The following is a 17,395-nucleotide window of genomic DNA, read 5'->3' as shown; positions in this document are numbered from 1 at the left end:
CGACAATTCGACATCCATACCTTTTAGATTATAATAGTAAACTGGCAAATTTCAGATTTGTTTATAGAATATATGGAATGTAAAATAAATCAATTATTTTAGTTTTGTTCTGTCCCGCACTGCAGCAGGATTTAAACAAAAAATAATAAGAAACGACATTTATATCAAACGCAGATTGTTCAAAGCTGTAGAATAGGAGCATCTAGTCCACACAAGCTATGTGCACCAGACACTTTCAACTTTGATGTGAAATCGCACAGCAGTCCCTATTTTGTCTCCATCTCAGTGGCTAAAAACAAGTAGCATTAAAAGAGTGATTTTCACGTAGAGCGCGTGTTTATCTGATATGAAGTGTGACAAAAGACATGGTGTCAAAGAGTAAAGAATGACCGCAGCCTGGGAGTAAATGTTTTTAGTGGCGCTAGTCCTTTAAACTGTTTAATGCCTCGTCGTCATCAGAGCCATAATAAACAACGAATGCCCTGCAGAACGAAGGATTTAGGTTGAAGACCTTCCAGCTCGACGATGCCAACATAAATTGTGGCTGTGTGACGGATGGGCCGTCTCAGAGGGCAATCAATACACGCAGCGCAAGCAGCCCACGGCAAAGCCCTTATAAATCATTAGCGCCGACCGCGACCCGAGCAGCTGTGGGGTGACGGGAAGTGTGTATTTTCTTAAGACTGTTCGAGTGCCAAACAGGAAGCGCTTTGTGAGTGCAGAGCGTAGTGCCGCCCACTTCTGTCCACCTCTGCACAGAGCCAGACGGTCCCATTAAGAGGATCTGTAATTGTATGTATATAGCGCTTACCCCTGACGTTGTAACAAAGCGCCTTTCGCTCTGTAGCACGCTACTAATGGACCCAAAAAGGATTAGTGGTGGTGTGGTAATATCCTTCTTCATGTGGTAATATCCTTCTTCTCTTTTTATGTTGGAGTTTTAACATGTCACTTTTGGAATTGTCTTATCTTTAGAGTGTTATCTATGTAATGGAGAATGTTTTGTGAGCTGTGTTCTAAATCAGAGAAGCGGTTGGAGCTGATCTGATTTAGACGCTTTGCTCTGTGCTCCAGTGGGTCCTTGGATTTTACTTAAAATAAATCCTATTTAAAACTTCTCTTGCCTCCTCCGCTCTTTACAGGTGGGTAAGTATAGGGAAATATGTGTTAATTTAAGCAGTCTATTAGTTGGATTCAATAGGATAATGGAGGGATAGAAAAGGGAAAGTCTAGAAAGTGTTGAGAGATCATTGTAGTAAGATGGGGTTTGGGATGAGTAAATGGAGAGATGGAGGAGACACGAGTCTTTAGAAAGGAATTAGGGAAATCATAGTAGTAAAATGAGGTTTGGGATACAGGAGGTATTGCTTGGGAGATCATAGTAGTAAAATAAGATTCTGAGAGAGCCAAGGAGGGCTATAGGGGGGAAGACTCTACAAAGGTTTACTTTGGGGATAATAGTAGTAGACTGGGGTTTGGGATGAGTCAGAGAGTGGAGGAGGAGGATAAATTAAGAGAGGTATATAGAGTGAAACAATAGTGCATTGGAGAGACTAGGAATTTTGTTTCATTCAGCCTCCCGTCTTTAGCGGACCAGAGCTCTATACCCTGCGATCTGGAAGCGATTTGATCCCAAAACCATCCTGTGATCCCCTCATCTCTGAGCTAATTTCCTACTACCGTCTGGAAATTTTGAATCCTCCCCTACGACCCCTGCGACTTTATATGCCAGAGGCAGATAGAACTGGAAGTTATTTGTCAGTTCCCAATCCTTTAGCGCACGGGGCTCAGATCGAATGAATAACCAACCTACTTGTGGATTTAGCAACGGTCCTATAAAGGAAAGAAAATAGGATTCTCTTCTCGGCTAACAAGAGATCCTCCCTGAAAGATTTGAAAAGTGTGGATCATTTGAAACATTGAACCGGTTGAATATTCGCCTACCCCAGCATGTATGTTCCCCTCCCAGGCTGTACCCGCTTGCCGTGACGAAGGTGCCCAACACCGAAACGAGCGTCAGCGTCATTTATAAGAACGGCAATACCCTAGTCCTTGATGACAACGGTTTCCAATCTAACCTGCCTTCTTACCCCTGCACCCCCGTCCATCCAACTATGATTCTATCTTTTTGTTGCAGGCCTTGCTGTACCTACATGATTGAATTGTATGAATGCTTGTGAGTGTGATTGATCCCTTGAAGATATGAGTGTCTGCTAAGTCCCTAGAATTGCCCAGGAGTGAGTGGAGCATTGACAATTACGAATATGCTGTTTTTTCTAATCTGATACGAAATATCCCCTTTTTCTTATCTATTGAATCCCCGGTATTTATGTATTGAATGTATTTTAGAAATGTCAGATCCTATAAAAATAAAAATAAATATTTTTTTAAAAAAAATAATGGACTGATTTAGACATTTTTTGGATGTCACTGGCTCTGTTGATTGGTTAATGTTGCTCCATATATAACAGTTGTGGATCCCTTAGAGGACCCTTTGGGATCTATCTTGGCAGGGTTTTGTTCTTTCTATTTATATAGGAATTTTGTTGTCCCTTGTTCTTCTAAAGTATGAGTAAAATAATAAATGTATAGATACATAACTGCACTGAAAGGGTATACATGTATATTTTTTCCCTTTTTTCTTCTTCGACAGTAGGAGTAACAATGTAATTTCCAGGAAAACCACCATGTTTTCAGTTTGGCACAAATGGGGACAAATGCGTGTTAACAGCATAACAGAAGGGAGTTTGGTGAGGCAGGCGATCATGTAGGACGCACAAAGCAAGAGCTGTGTGAAATTCTCCTAATTACACTTATCATGGCCATGCAAAAACCTTCCCCAGGCCAGATTTATCAGCGGTGACCAGCGGAGAGCAGCAGGGGTTTCTTATTGACTGACCCGAACCACATCGAATCTCAGACATCGACCATGACCTAACATCACATTGCAGCACCGGTGTGGAGTTGTGCGGTTGCAACGAGAGCAGCACAACAAAGAGTGGCGATCAAGACCCCTGCAGAAGCTTTCTCTCCTGACAACTCGTGAGGGAGCCCAGCAGGCAACTTTTCCTTTTGGCAACTAGAGTCTACGATGATACAGAAGGGGGCTTGCGGTCGATGGTGCCAACATATATGACCAAGTAAAGCACTGGGACATAAACAAGCCTCACCTCCATTCTACATATGCAAGCTTCCGCAACTATCGAACAAAATAAAAAGCCAGACACTGGGAGATGCTACTGAGATATAATTGCGTCACCTTAGCTGGAGCCCAGGACTCGCTGCTGACTGGAGACACAAGGGTTTTCCCGCCCTGCCTTTACCAATTCTGTGACAGGAATGTTCTCAGATGGACAGGTGCTCCCACACAAACAGGGAGTTCCTTGTTTGCTGTTGTATCTTAACCACCCTCTTTTCTTGGTAGTTTAATTGTTGCATAGTGCCTACTCGACACCCTGCTATACATACCTGGCTGTAACCTCTTGATGCGGTTGTCTTGTGCTCCTGGCACGCCCTGAGACCGCACAATGCTGTGTGAGGTGCTCAAGCCCTGTACCATGAAGCTATGCACCATACAGAAACTGTGTGGATATAAGCCCCCAGGTCAGGGGGATCTGACAGAACCACTCATTATTGACTGGTGAACAGACCTCAACAACCACTGAAAATGCAGAATCTACACTTTGTGAGCCCACCAGTAAATGTGAGGTCATTTTGGAAGCTATTTTGGATGTTAAACAACTACGCTTGAACCCAAAATTGACATTATGCCCTAAACCTGGGCTTCCTATGAGCATATCACAGGAAGCGGACTGATATGGTGGAAACCACTGAGCCGAACGTGAAATGCATGCAGGCGCAATTGCAAGAGAAGTTAAACTGATTGAAATGAAAGCTAATGATTCAGAAGACAGATCATGCAGGACTAACATACTGATTATTGGACTGCTGGAACGAGTAGAGGGCCCCAGTATGGAGTTGTACCTTGGAAAAATGGATTGTCGATATGGTACTGGCTGGGAAACAACCCACATTTTTCTCTGTGGAGTGAACACAGTCTTCCTGGCTACGCATAAACACCTGGTGTGCTTCCCAGGCCAGTGAGGGCGCGTCTCTAATTTCAAGTATCAAGACCTCACTCTACTCAAGATCTTGAAGTTGCTACCCCTTCACATGCATGAGGCGCACCATGACACAAGCCCTCATCACTAGCCGCATTGACTATGGAAATGCCCTCTACTTAGAAATCGCAGCACACTTTCTACAGAGACTTTAGACCATACAGAGTGTTTCAGACAGACTCATCCTCAGCCTTCCCTGACGAACACACATCACACCCCACCTTAGGAAATTCCACATGCTTCTCGCACAAAAGAGATGCTAATTCAAGATATGGCCCAAGTACACAAGGCTCTACACAACCATGGGCCTGCCTACATTAACGCCACTTGAACTTCACCAACCATCGAGAAGACTACGCTCCTCCTCCCTTTCACTTGACCATACCCCCGCAAAATCCAGCAAAGACCTAGAACAGCCTTCCCATGCACTTTCAGACCATCACCTCACTTCGGAAATTCCAAATGGCCCGCTAGACCTGGCTTTTCGAATATGCCTTCGGGGCCTGCAAGCACCTTGATACTCTATCAGGAGATCAGCTGCGCTTTATAAATCATGATGGATTAAAACATTTTTTACATTGCCTAGGAGCCCCCCTTGCATCAGTCAATAATGGACCTCGATCGTGCCCCTCATTGCAAAATTGAGAAACAAACTAATAGAGGCTCCCCTGTGTCCTCGGTTTATAAGGGCTTTTGAGAAAACGAAAACAAGCCAAGAACATTATTACGTTTATTTACTTATCCCTGATTATAGGGAAACATAATATAGCCATGTACTTGAAGGCAGTCAAAGCCTGATATCAAACAGTGGCTCCTAGCTGTACAAAAATGGATCACAGGTGAGACTGAAGTCATTACGTTTAAGCAGACCAACAAGGGCTAGTAAGGCACTAAGGGACTGGGATGCTATCTTTTTGTCCAGTAATCAAAAATAAAAGAACGCACCCCTCCTCCTCCCCCCCCTTGAAATGGGACAACATGGTTCAATTAAGACACTGCTGTGGGCAATGTGAGCTATAGTTACAACAACTGAATTCTACTTTGAAATAATTATAAATTATAATAAGATTGGGATAAATGACAACCAAATAGAAAGGGTAAAGGAGGTTGGGCGGACTGTGCTTGAGCAAGAGTAACATATTTAAGATAGGCTGTATGTAACTAAAATATCTTTTCCATACAACATAAAGAGATACCAGTAATTAGATTGGTCAGAAAGGTTAAAATGGGTGAAAGTTAATAAAACACAGGTTAACTGTGTCCATATGTTCACTGCTCGTATTATGATTATTTAGACTGGCCTTGTGCGATACCATACAATGTTACAATACATGTTTGAAAATATTTTGAACTGATTGTATATTGTACTATTACAAACAAAAACCTTGAGTGACAGACTATGTGGATAATCAGCATATATATCCCACATACATTAATTCTATGTAAATGTATCCTTGGGGGTATTCTGAAAATACACCAGAGATGGGCCCCTTTTAACCCAACACTGGACACCTCTGCTTCAATGTACCTCAGTCAATCTGTATAATGATCCACTTCCAGTAAAGTTTACTGTACTTTGCAACAACTATAAAGACCGGTATGAAAACGTGTTATACCATGATGTAGCTTATGGAACAGTTGGCCCTATACCTACCCTCCTTTTCTAAGAATTGAACACATAATTTTATGTAATCTATCATACTTTTTTATAACCAAATATAACCTCTGAATGTGGAGTACGCCATCATGTTTCAGTTAGCAGAGCATTGGTTATGGGTGCAAAGAAAATATGGTTTTGTCCTATTTTACTTTGGCTATCATTGTGCTATAACTGGTAGAGCATAGCTTTTTTCTTGCTGCAGTGTACACCTACCTTCACTGGATTTACCCACTTTTCAGGTTTTTATTTCTTTTATAACACCACAAGGTTGCTAAGTTTTGTCTCTGTAGCTGTACAATTCTCTACACGGATTACCTGATGGTTGGAGGTGCCTGTCAGCATAACGATGCCAGAAGATGTAAATAACTAAAAACGATGAAAATCCAATTGGCTTGGGATTACAGGTTCAAAATACAGTATTACTGACTATATTTTATTCTTACATGGTTGATAAAAACGAGAACCACTGACATGGGTAATAGTAACATGTGATTTAGAGATCTATGAAATTGGAGAAATGTAGCAGGAATACCTATGTACAGATCTACAGTGAGTAGTGCTTTGCCAGATGGGGAAGAACAATCCAAATCCATGGAGCAAAAGACCTTACGAAATACTGAAAATGTCCAAGACCTACAGGAAAGCGCTCCACACTCCAAAAGTGTACTTCACATTTGTTAAACTATTTTTATGGATATTAAAAACAAAAGTAATACAAAATGGCACGCTTTGCAATGAACATATATGTTTAATATTCAAAAGAGAAATAGGATACATAATATACATTTCAATAACAGTAGAACAGTAAAATGTGTGTAGTTAGCAGTGAGCCAAGGAGAGTGAAATTAACATGAAAATCTGGTAATTCAACAATAGAGAACACAACTTCAAGCAATAAATCCACCCGAAAACGGAACAAAGAACAGTGCACCAACAAAACAACAGCACATCATACATTTATCGACATCTCTTTAAAGTATGAAATGCCCCCCCAAAAAACCACAATTTTACCTTTAGGTCCTTGCGATTCATCATCACTGTCCGAGCTATCATGGCTCACAATGTGCTTTGGTTTAATGTTCTCTGTTGCAAACAAAAAATAAGACAGGTCAGAATTCAAGGATTCAGTGACATACTTTATGGATCATCACACTGCAGCATAACAACAGGGCACACACAGGACCCAGTAAACTCTTACTTAGTGACTACTTCACTTGTGTCCAATTTTGTTAGGAACCAGCATGAACATAATAATGAGCAAATCGTGCTGACAGCTGGGAATGCCTCAGCTGTCAAAGCCTCATTTTATTGAGGTCATTGAAGCAAATTATCTTGTAAATTATATTTACAGAGTTCGTGAAGAGTAGATTTTAAAATTAGGAGTTTTGCCAGTCACCTAAGTAGCTGAAGTGGCAAAGCAGATCTAAAATAATACGTTTCATAATCACTACCAATCGGACACAAAGATCTACTTGTTCCACTCTACATTATCAATATTACAGCTGCTGTGATTGCAGAGGACAATTGCTCTCATCAGATGACACAGGACGAGACCAGACGATTCCTGGTGAGAGTATCTAAAAAGTATACATGTCATGGGCACATCCAAACTTGTTGGCAAGGTGAAAATACAGTCTCCCCTCCTCAATGGCCTGCTCTTATACGATCAACTGGAGAAACTGTAGACTTATCACCTCATCGCTTCCCTCCAGGCCTAGTCATATTCTTGCCTGAAGAACGGCTTCAGAGCATTTTAGAACTTTCACCCCAAAAGATGAATGTCTCTAGCATAGGTCATTCTCCTCTCAGCGACATAAACATGCCCCTTAAGCACCAACCTCTAGGTGCAACAGCAAAGCAAATACCATGCTGGCTTGAAAAGTGTAGGCAGTAGTCTCTAGAGGGAGATCTAGTAATGGTATTAGTGTTCCCTCTGCTCTCTGGATCTAGTGTAAGCTTGTAGCTCTCATTCACAACCAGCCTGCAATGATAGCAACTGCAATTTACAATGGCCAACATTACTGTGCTTTATAGAAAAACTAATGACCGTGCCATAGCCTTATTACTTGAAATCTGGATGTCAGCCATAAGCCTGGTGAAGGTGAGAACAAATTCCACATTCATTCAAAAGTAATGGCGGCATATGCTTCTCGCTTCAGTGTATGTGCTCTCAACTATATACATGGAAACCTACAATCGATAAAGCAAGCAAAATTATAGCTGAATATGTGCATTCTATTCCAAGTTCACCGTACACCACCCCTGAGAAAAATGCATTCCCAATATCATAGCAAATATCAGGGAGAACACTGCCACTGAAAAGAAATATAAATTTATTACATTCATTTATGAACTAATCAAAAATTGGGAGTTAAAAATGGTCACAAACACATATGGGACAAATATTGTTGCCTGGCCTAACACATCACATTTTGTGCTAGATTCAAACTATTTCCATCAGAAATGGAAAACAATGCAGATAAATAAATGTCTTTGATACTTGTATTATCATATGATACTTCCATTTCTGTAATGCTGTAGTTGGTCAATTTACTCCAGGTATCGCTTGCTGAGCACGCTATTTGAAACTGGACACCATCAGTTTAAATCGGATTTTAACATTTCTACGACACTCAGGATAAGGGCATGTGCTGCTATAGGAGGAAATCTCACTCCGTATTTTTCCAATCCAGAATGGAACCTCCCGGCAATGCCCAAGTCCCATTAAATCACCAAATAAAATACAACTCACCGCTACTCACTTTTAAAATACGAGCTCCGTAATGTGAAAGCATAATAAAGAGGAAAAAAAGATAAACCCTTAAAAAAATGAAAAACAATCTGAAAAAAGCAAGCCTCAAAAAGTATACTTAGTCATTGCATATTGAACGAGAAAGTATTTGTTTGTTAATAAGATTTTAGGGAAAGGAAGTAAAAACAACAACATTGTGTTCAGCAGTAAACAACATTAACAATGACTACCACTGCTCAACTGTCAAAGAAGAAAACCTTTCGCAAACAAACCACCAGTAAAAGTGGATCTAATAGAATTACTTGAAGCACTTGTGTTTATTGCGAAACAATACATAAACAAGAAAAATTACTTTAATGCGAATAAGTGAAGCAATCAATGCACTCATCAAGATCAGTATAGTTGAAAAGTGCCACTAGATTTTGAATTAATAGAAAAATTGCAACTAAAACCTTTGAAAATATGGAATCATTATAAAAATAAATACATAAATTACCTAAAACCAACAAAAAACTTGAACATTTAAATTAGATATTTGACATTCAATAGTGTAATGTCATTAACACCTATGGCAATCTTCTCAGTATCCTCAAATTAGAATAAACAGTGAGAAGCTATGGCTGAACAGAAGAACGTTGTTACACTTGTGAAATGTACAGTATAAAAAAGTTTATTAAAAATAGAAATACTACCCTACCCTTTCATGGATACAATTGACTACTTGTGATTCATCACATTCACTTTACTTCAAAATCTGACTACATATTTCAATGGATTACTATATTCTATTTAACATAATCTTTGTACAAGTACTTGAACTAAAACAATTTTTAAAGCGGTCAGACATATTCTAAAATGTTAAGAAATATTAAACTTGTAAACAATATGTCCAAATGGCCTTGTAAATCTTAAATTCTTATTAAAACTTTGCTCATCGTCTGAAAAGGAGAACTTGAATATTATCAAGAAAAACTTTTACATTTCAATCCTATTGAAACTATATTTTAAAACAACCACACCTAAGAATATTATACTAGGTACATTTTCTTTTCAGTTCCTTGAAATTATAACCTTTCCAGTGTTTTCAAAATATGACAAACATCCAACACTCTTCCGAATCCATGGTTCAGTTCAACTGAAATTTGCACAACGAAAAGCTGACAATTTAAAAGCTGATGTATAAAAATATGCTACACAAGTTAGTAGTTTAACATATAAGTCAGTAAAATGGCAAATTCACCAATACCCAATGTCTTTAGTGCAAGACGTCCATTTCAGTAGCTTACACACTGAACTGCAACTCTTTTGGTGCTAATTTCGTAGTTTAGCAAGAACATGGTACTGACATATTGCAATTTACACCAAGAGAGACCCAAGACACACATAATATATGGCAAGCCTTACACTCTGAAAAAAGAAGTACTAAGAGGAGCCTTATAATATTGCTAAGGGGAACCATGCACTGGTTATGATAAAAGATGAGGGTCCATTTTAAAATTATTTTTATCAATGGCAGACTTCCTAACATGAAATCAGTTTTAGAATCACTAACAGAAGGTGGTCTTTAAGAAAACATGCTTTGAGCTAGTACTGTTACTACTCATGACACTATCACAAATAAACACGGCTGACTCATAGGAGCAAATTACCTTAGATAGTCAACATACTCTTATAACCAACATGCAATTAGGCAGAGCATTTAAGGCATTATGAATCCACTTCTTTGACCCATTGCAATGGCATACAGGAATGTTTTATATAAACTAGACAGGTGTATGGGTATCTAGCTTAGGTCCAGAAGGTATGCATCCATACCAGGTTTCAGGATAATCACAGACTATAAAAGTAAATTTCATTTAGATTATTTGTATGTAAATTTACCATATACGGATATAGAAAATATATATATCAGCATAGACCCAGACTTACAGCAATTGCAATAGACATACTGTTTCAGGTTTTGTGTCATAGCTTACTCATTGGAGGTACCGCCAGCCATGAGGACCATGTGCTGCGGGCCCGCCCACAGTTAAGAGGGTGCATGCACTCTCTCTTCTGTAAGACATACCTAAATATTCTATCAGCAAGTCAGAACAACGTTCCAATTAAAGTACATACCACCATCACCTCTGAAACATCAACCACTCATCACTTACAACATACAGTAATGTATCATACCTTGATGGAGAATTCCAGCTCATTTTTAACTTGATCAAGGTATCGATCTCTCTGTGGCAAACACGTCAAAGTATAACTCAATCCTACACAGCATTGTATTGGCAGCTATTGACATGCTTTTTGAACAGCAATCAATTAATTTTATTATACTCAATATGCAAGGAGTTGGTCTACTAGCAATCCTGTTAAGGAAACTTGCACCCAGGATAAGTGTGCACAAATAATTCAGGATATGGATGTTGGCTATTCCCCTAATTCAGGATAGGGCTGTTGGAAATTGCCCTGGACTATGAATGAATTTGCCTGTGGCACTATATTAGGAAAACCCAATTGGAAAAACGAGAAACGTAAGTGCACAAAAAATGAGAAATTCAAATACAAGAAAGGGGTGGTTTGAAATGAATAGCAAATTAACAAGTGTTCTGCCACTTGATCTACCTTCTGAAGATCTCCCTCCGTCAGAGTATATTCCAGCATGTTAGTTTCCTTATTCTTCCAGTCTCCATGACAAGACAATTTCAAGTCAGAATCTCCCTATATCATGTCATGTCACATCATAGTAACTGCACCCAGGCTCCTAAGCAGAATTGTTTTGTCACTCTAACTCATAGCCGGCATAGGATCATCTGAAAGCCAGCTCTAAAACCCATATCCCTATTCTTCTGGCTCAACTCTTCAGATCAAAGACGACAATGAGGTGGTGCACACCTATAAGTGCAGACTGCTGAGGCAGTGGTGACGCGGTGGTCGAGATAAAAGTGGCAATTATTGCACCAGTTAAATACAGGAGCCTCAGTGTGGTAAGTACCTTTATTTTGAATTATGACCCTGGAAAAATGTTAATCACGTGCATTTGATATTTATCGCTAAAAAATGACCATGTTCAGCTTTACAGGTCTTTTTCCCCTTATAAATTTCAAGTGTTTTTTCCTGGTGAAATCTGCCATGGGAGAACAGCTAGGGTGAGAGAATAATTGCTGAACTTTCAATAGGAGTCTACAGTGGAAAGATGAAACAAGACGATAGTCCATAATCATGCTGAAATGTACACACTAACAGGAGATGCCGAATATTTAACACACTTGCTCTGCTCAACAATACGGTGCCTCCAGAGTAAGTCTGGTAGTTTGGTCCCTCGTCTCCCGTCTATAATAAGCCAAATATCTTGAAAAAAGTACAACGTGCAAGTACGTTGTATTGTACATCACGAGGTGGGTGTTGATTGTGGGATGTGACCAGATTTCAGATGTCACTCAGCTCATCAGTCACACAACAAGAACAGTTCGCTTCAAATGGTATCAAACTACAACTAAATACTGGTAACCATTAATAGCAAAATGCAAAGTATTGTAACAATTGTCATGGTAGCTAAAAGCAATACCAATCTTCTCTGTGAGAATGCCTGAATCTCATGTAGCCTCAAATGGGGCCATGTCAAAGATCAGCTGCTCAGTCTACCTGAGCCAGGTGACTATTTCAAACTACGGGCTCACTTTGTGGAGCAACTAGCCATTTATAAACTTATTTTAGTAAGGACTTTTCGTTTTTGCCCAGTCATGACCAGATTAACTCCATGGCTGCTAAGGCAATTTCCCTCCTGTGCTGGGAATTGCTATTTTCCTTATTTTATGACGAGCTGGGCTCGTCATCAGTGTACGAGGAGGCTACACCATGACGAGCCCAGCTCGTCATGAGTGTGGAAGGGGTTAAGCTTCCAATTTATATCTCCTGAGCGGAGAGTGATCAAACATTAAATAAATGAAGCAGGTCTTTTGGATTGCTCAATACTATTTGCAATATAGAGAATGTTGAAAAACGGTTTTATTTTTGCTAACCGGTGAGCCATTTTTCACAGTGTTCTTAAATGATTCATATTGGTTTAATACTTGGGAACTTGGTTGTATGGTTTAACACTGTAATCTAGTATCACTTTAAAACTTCTTAGTCTCCATCGTCATCCTGCTGTACTAACAAACTCAAGCCTTGGATCCTGTGGGCTTTAAACAAGCCCTGAATGTGGTTTACCACACTTTATGCAAAAGTGATAGTGCTGCTGTTTTTATTAGGAGACATAATAGCAGGGGGAAGCTTGTCTGATAAGTGAACCAATGTACACAAAGATACGGTACCCTGGTGATACTGTCTATCGGTTAAGTTGATACCCGTGGAAGAAGGTTCCAGCTGTCCTCATTCAGACCTCCACTCAACCTATATAATGCTGGGTAAATCATACCCTCTGGTCAGTTATCAGCCAATATTGGATGCCATAAGCAAAAGGCTCCATGAAAATATTAAACTCTATATAAAATCTGGACAATCTCTGGGTAGTAGAGCCAATAGACACATTCTCACTATCCAATGCAATAATCATTTCTCTTTAAAATAATAACAAAGACCATCCCACTATCTGTGCCCCTCGCCTTAGTTAAGCAATTTCAGAGAAGCATAGACGATCAACATTTCCCTTATATAACACAAACCTTCAACCTTGGGCAGATTGGTTGCCCATTTTAGCCTCCTCTGCAACAGAATTTAAAGAATATTCATGTCCCTGGGACCTATAGGTGATAGGTGATACCATCAGAAAAGTCACACCTCTTCTGGGATGGAGGTGGCACTGAACCCCAAGTAATAGTGGGGTAAGACTTGAGCTAAATCTTACTGTGAGAAAGAATACCAGTTCATGTTGAATTATCTTTTTACTGCTGGATCTAGTCTCTCCATTGTAGAGCGAAGCATGTGGAGACTGTCTGGATGTAAACAATGATATACATTTTCACGACTAACAACATATTATAAAATATTAATATAGTAGATTGATTATACTCTATTCTCAAATCTTTCTGCCACTTTTGAAGGATCTAGTTGTGTACACTAGGTCTGTTTGGTATAACCAGGATCTCTCACCGGAAAGGTCTGTGGATTGGGCGAAGATTAAAATGTTTATCTTATAACTTGCAAGTTAGCTAAAATGCTTATTACACATCTGGGTCCAGCTTGCAAAAGGCCTGGTGATCTGCTCACTTGTCCACTGTGCTCATCATCCCTTCCAGCACCCTCTTGGCCACTGGGATACCTTCTCACCAAGTAACACATTGTGTACTGCATTGTGACTTACTACGTCCTGTCTTAGTTGCTTCAGTTTGCACCTCCATGATGCTTGCATATCCTTTTGTGATTTTACTGGACTGCTCTCGCTGCACAGTCATGTCTTTCTGTTTGTGCCAAAGCAAGAAATAGATGGCCGTCAAATGCATCAAAGTTCACATGTGGATCCTTGAATCAAACAGCACCCTCACAAGCACTTCATCTCTCTCTCAAACCACTCCAGACCTTCACTTCCACCTTAACTGCTTATTTGACATAGTGTTACAACTATCCTCCTTGTTTTCTTGCCAAGCCCATTTTCTCTTTCACCCCACTGCCTCACTCACCCGATACCTCCATGCCATATTCCTCAACATTTGCACCACCATACATGCACTTCAACATGCCCTCAAGATTCAGGTCTCTTGCCTTCCTACTCATCTTCCCTATATCACACTCTGTCCAAAGAACATCCCTTCATGTGAACCCCGCCACCACCATACACCCTTCCTTGTCCACTCACACATGCCTCTCAAATGTTGCCATTCCATTTCCCGATCATAATTTCACATATAAGTAGGCAGATTGTACTGTAAGGTGGGGAGAGCAATCAGGCAGGTGTGTTGTTCTACACAAAGTAGTACATAACCAATTAGATAGCAGATTTGAAAGGAAATTGACAATCATAAATTGGTATTCAGGATTATACCCAGATGGCAATAAGAACAATTTAGGGTACCATTTAACTGTATACAGGTGAGGGGGAGGCAGTCCTCTAGGCACCAAGGTTCAGGAATATGCACTAAAGTATCAGATTGTTAGTGTTAAAACTGAACCAACCAATTCTAGATGGAGAACCTAGCAAAAAAAAATCAACTATATCATTACCTGGCACTCATATTACGGCTTAAAAAAAAATCAGCAACAGTAAGCATTGCAGAAAATATAGTCTAGATCTCGAGACCTATTAAATAGGCTATAATTCAATCCTTAACAGAATTCTGGGCTGGGTATGTTTAATATATTTTTTAAAGAAAAAAGAAGGCAGTTAAAAGCAGATGTAAGAATCTGACCACACAATACCAACTCCTGAATCCAATAAGCGACAGGAGGGCAGGGTTACCTTCTACAGCGTGAATCAGGATTTAAATAAATCTGCTCCACTCTCCAGGAAGAATGTGGGTAAAGCTGCCAGTGCAGTCAGGGATCCATACTGACATCAACTGATGGGAAACACCAATGCCAGAGATCAAATAGCACACACAGGGTGACAGTCAACTTATCTCCAATACTGTCCACCGAGCACACCTTGGTGAGTATTTTGTGGCTGGGAAATGATGTCAGTGTGTATGTGTTGCGCGTGACACTGTTGTAGTGGACTGGCTTACATATTTCTGCTAACTTCCTTTAAAAGTATTTCTTTTTGTACATCCTCAGCATTGCTCCATAGTGGGCACATTAACTTTGGGTCTGATCGAACAAGGTCTATCTAGACACAGATTGTGCACCTTTTGAATATTCCCCAGGTGTCAGATTGGATCCAGAAACTTCAGCAGTATCTCTGCGCACTGCTATGTGGCACCGAAAAGTTCCACACTGATGAAGGTTCACACTGAAAATGATGTACGGAGCCTATATAGGTGCCATTTCTGAACGCTGACACCAGTTGCTTTCAAGACTGTCCACGCTCCCAGATGCAGAGCCCGAAACTAAATGGCCATGACCAGTGTGCAGAGTCCTAGACTTTGGATTCTAATGGATGGAGTGCAATCACAGAACGGGGAGGAGGGGAGGGTTGAGAAGGCTAAATAGAGTCTCTACTTGAAAGAATGTTACCAAAGGTAAGTAACTTGTTCTTCTGAGCAGATTCCTCACTTTCCGAATAGACACGAAAGCAGTACCTATTTGCACATTGGTCTGTGGATGGACTCGTGGGAGAAAGTCGTGCAGGACCGATCATGCAAAATGCTGCTCTCAGAGAACCTAACAGTCGAGACAATAGAGCTTCATGAATGTGTGGAGGGATGTCCACGTAGCCGCCTGGCAAATGTCTACGACAGGGACTCTGTGTGCTAATGCAGTGGTAGCAGCTTTGTCCCAGGTAGAATGAGCACACAGTCCCTCCAGAGGCTGCTTTGTAGCCATTGGGTAGCAGATCTTAATACAGCACACGATCCATAGGAAGACGGTTCTCTGCTGCAGATTCTTCCCTTTTTTGGCTCTAGCCAACTTCACAAACATCTGATCATCCACTCAGTGGCCTTTGGTATCAAATATGAAGAAGCAATGAGGTCTCATCTCCTCCTTAGAGGGGTGAGGCAGAACATAGAACGCCAGCAGGGTGATGGTGTGACCAACATGGAACAGCATCAAAACTTTTAACCGAGTCCACAGAACCAGTTTATCTGGGAAGAAGGTGGTGTACTGCGGGTTGACACAGAGGGCTTGAATCTCACTCACAAACCGCATCACTGTCTTAAGGGTAATGACCACAAGACACTGCTGTAAAGCAGCTCAAATTAAAGGCACATTAGAAAGGTGGGGACCAAGTTAAGGTCCCACTGTGACATGACGAAGGGGAAGGGAGGAAGCAAATGTTGTAATCCTTTCAACAATCTCATAACAGGAGACTTGAACAAACAGGGCTGATCTGGCAACCACAAACCTCTGCCAATGCATTAGTCTTTATTTCCATGGTGGGGGGCTGGAGGTCAAAGGCTTCAACTGCCCTGCGCATTATCGTGGGGTAGGAATGGGTCTCATCTGTGGCTGGTCCAGGGGATGAGAGAATGCCTGTTTCAGGGGAGGTGCAAAGGCCATTAGCCTTCTGCAAGTAATCATACCAATTGTCGCCAAGGTAGGGCTGAGCAAACTCATCATAATCATTATCCGAGTTCCAGACGAAAAGTGAATGTAGGGAGTGTAGTCAGCCCTGTGGAGGCGACAGAGAAAACAAAGAAAGCGAAACATCAACTGTCATTAGGCGCGGTGTCAGGTGAGGTTAGACCAGGGCGGTCTCCGAGTCAGAAAGTACTATGGGTAGCTCTTCGTCCAGCGTCAAAGTTAGAGGGACCAGCGTGGACCATAGCACCAGAGCTGGGTATTGGACTGGAGATAGAGGCTTCGTAATGGGCTCGGAGGGTCTAACTGGCATAGACACCAAACCTTCCAGCAGTACTCCAAGTGGAAGACCTCTCTGCATGGGTGAGCAGAACTCTACAATCTGTTATGGAGTAGCGGATGGCCTCGGAATATCAGATTGTGCCTGACCCAGCTGTGGGATCGGAAACAAAGTCAGCGGAATCTGGGAATGAGACTGAGAAGCATGGTGCCAACCACTGCTCAGATGAATGAGAGTATAAGAATCAAAAAGGGCCTTGACTCCTTACTCAGAAAGGCTGAGTCCAACTAACCTAGATAAACAACAAAAAAGCCAAATTCTGGAATAAATTTGTCAAATTAACCAACAAGCGCTGTTTTGATTAAAGCAAAAACAACCTGTTTGTTATTAACACCATAAAGGTTTATTCATAGTTATGACATGATTAGTTTTCATATTAGCACACTATTTGTCGTGCTTGGAAAATACAACATACA

General features: G+C 40.7%; 1 protein-coding gene across 1 annotated transcript in view; it reads right to left on the bottom strand.

Moving 5' to 3' along the window:
- PLA2G4A (phospholipase A2 group IVA) overlaps positions 1-17,395 on the bottom strand; it is an 869,302-nt gene that overhangs the window by 226,839 nt on the left and 625,068 nt on the right. The window contains exon 13 of the mRNA XM_086956164.1: positions 6,793-6,864. Within this exon, the coding sequence (XP_086812290.1) occupies positions 6,793-6,864 (72 nt within the window). The remainder of the gene's footprint in view (positions 1-6,792; positions 6,865-17,395) is intronic.

The sequence above is a fragment of the Lissotriton vulgaris genome, chromosome 1_1 (assembly GCF_964263255.1).
Source record: "Lissotriton vulgaris chromosome 1_1, aLisVul1.2, whole genome shotgun sequence".
Lineage (NCBI taxonomy): Eukaryota > Metazoa > Chordata > Amphibia > Caudata > Salamandridae > Lissotriton > Lissotriton vulgaris.
The sequence above is the reverse complement of the archived record's forward strand: the minus strand, read 5'-3'. Positions and strand labels throughout refer to the sequence as shown.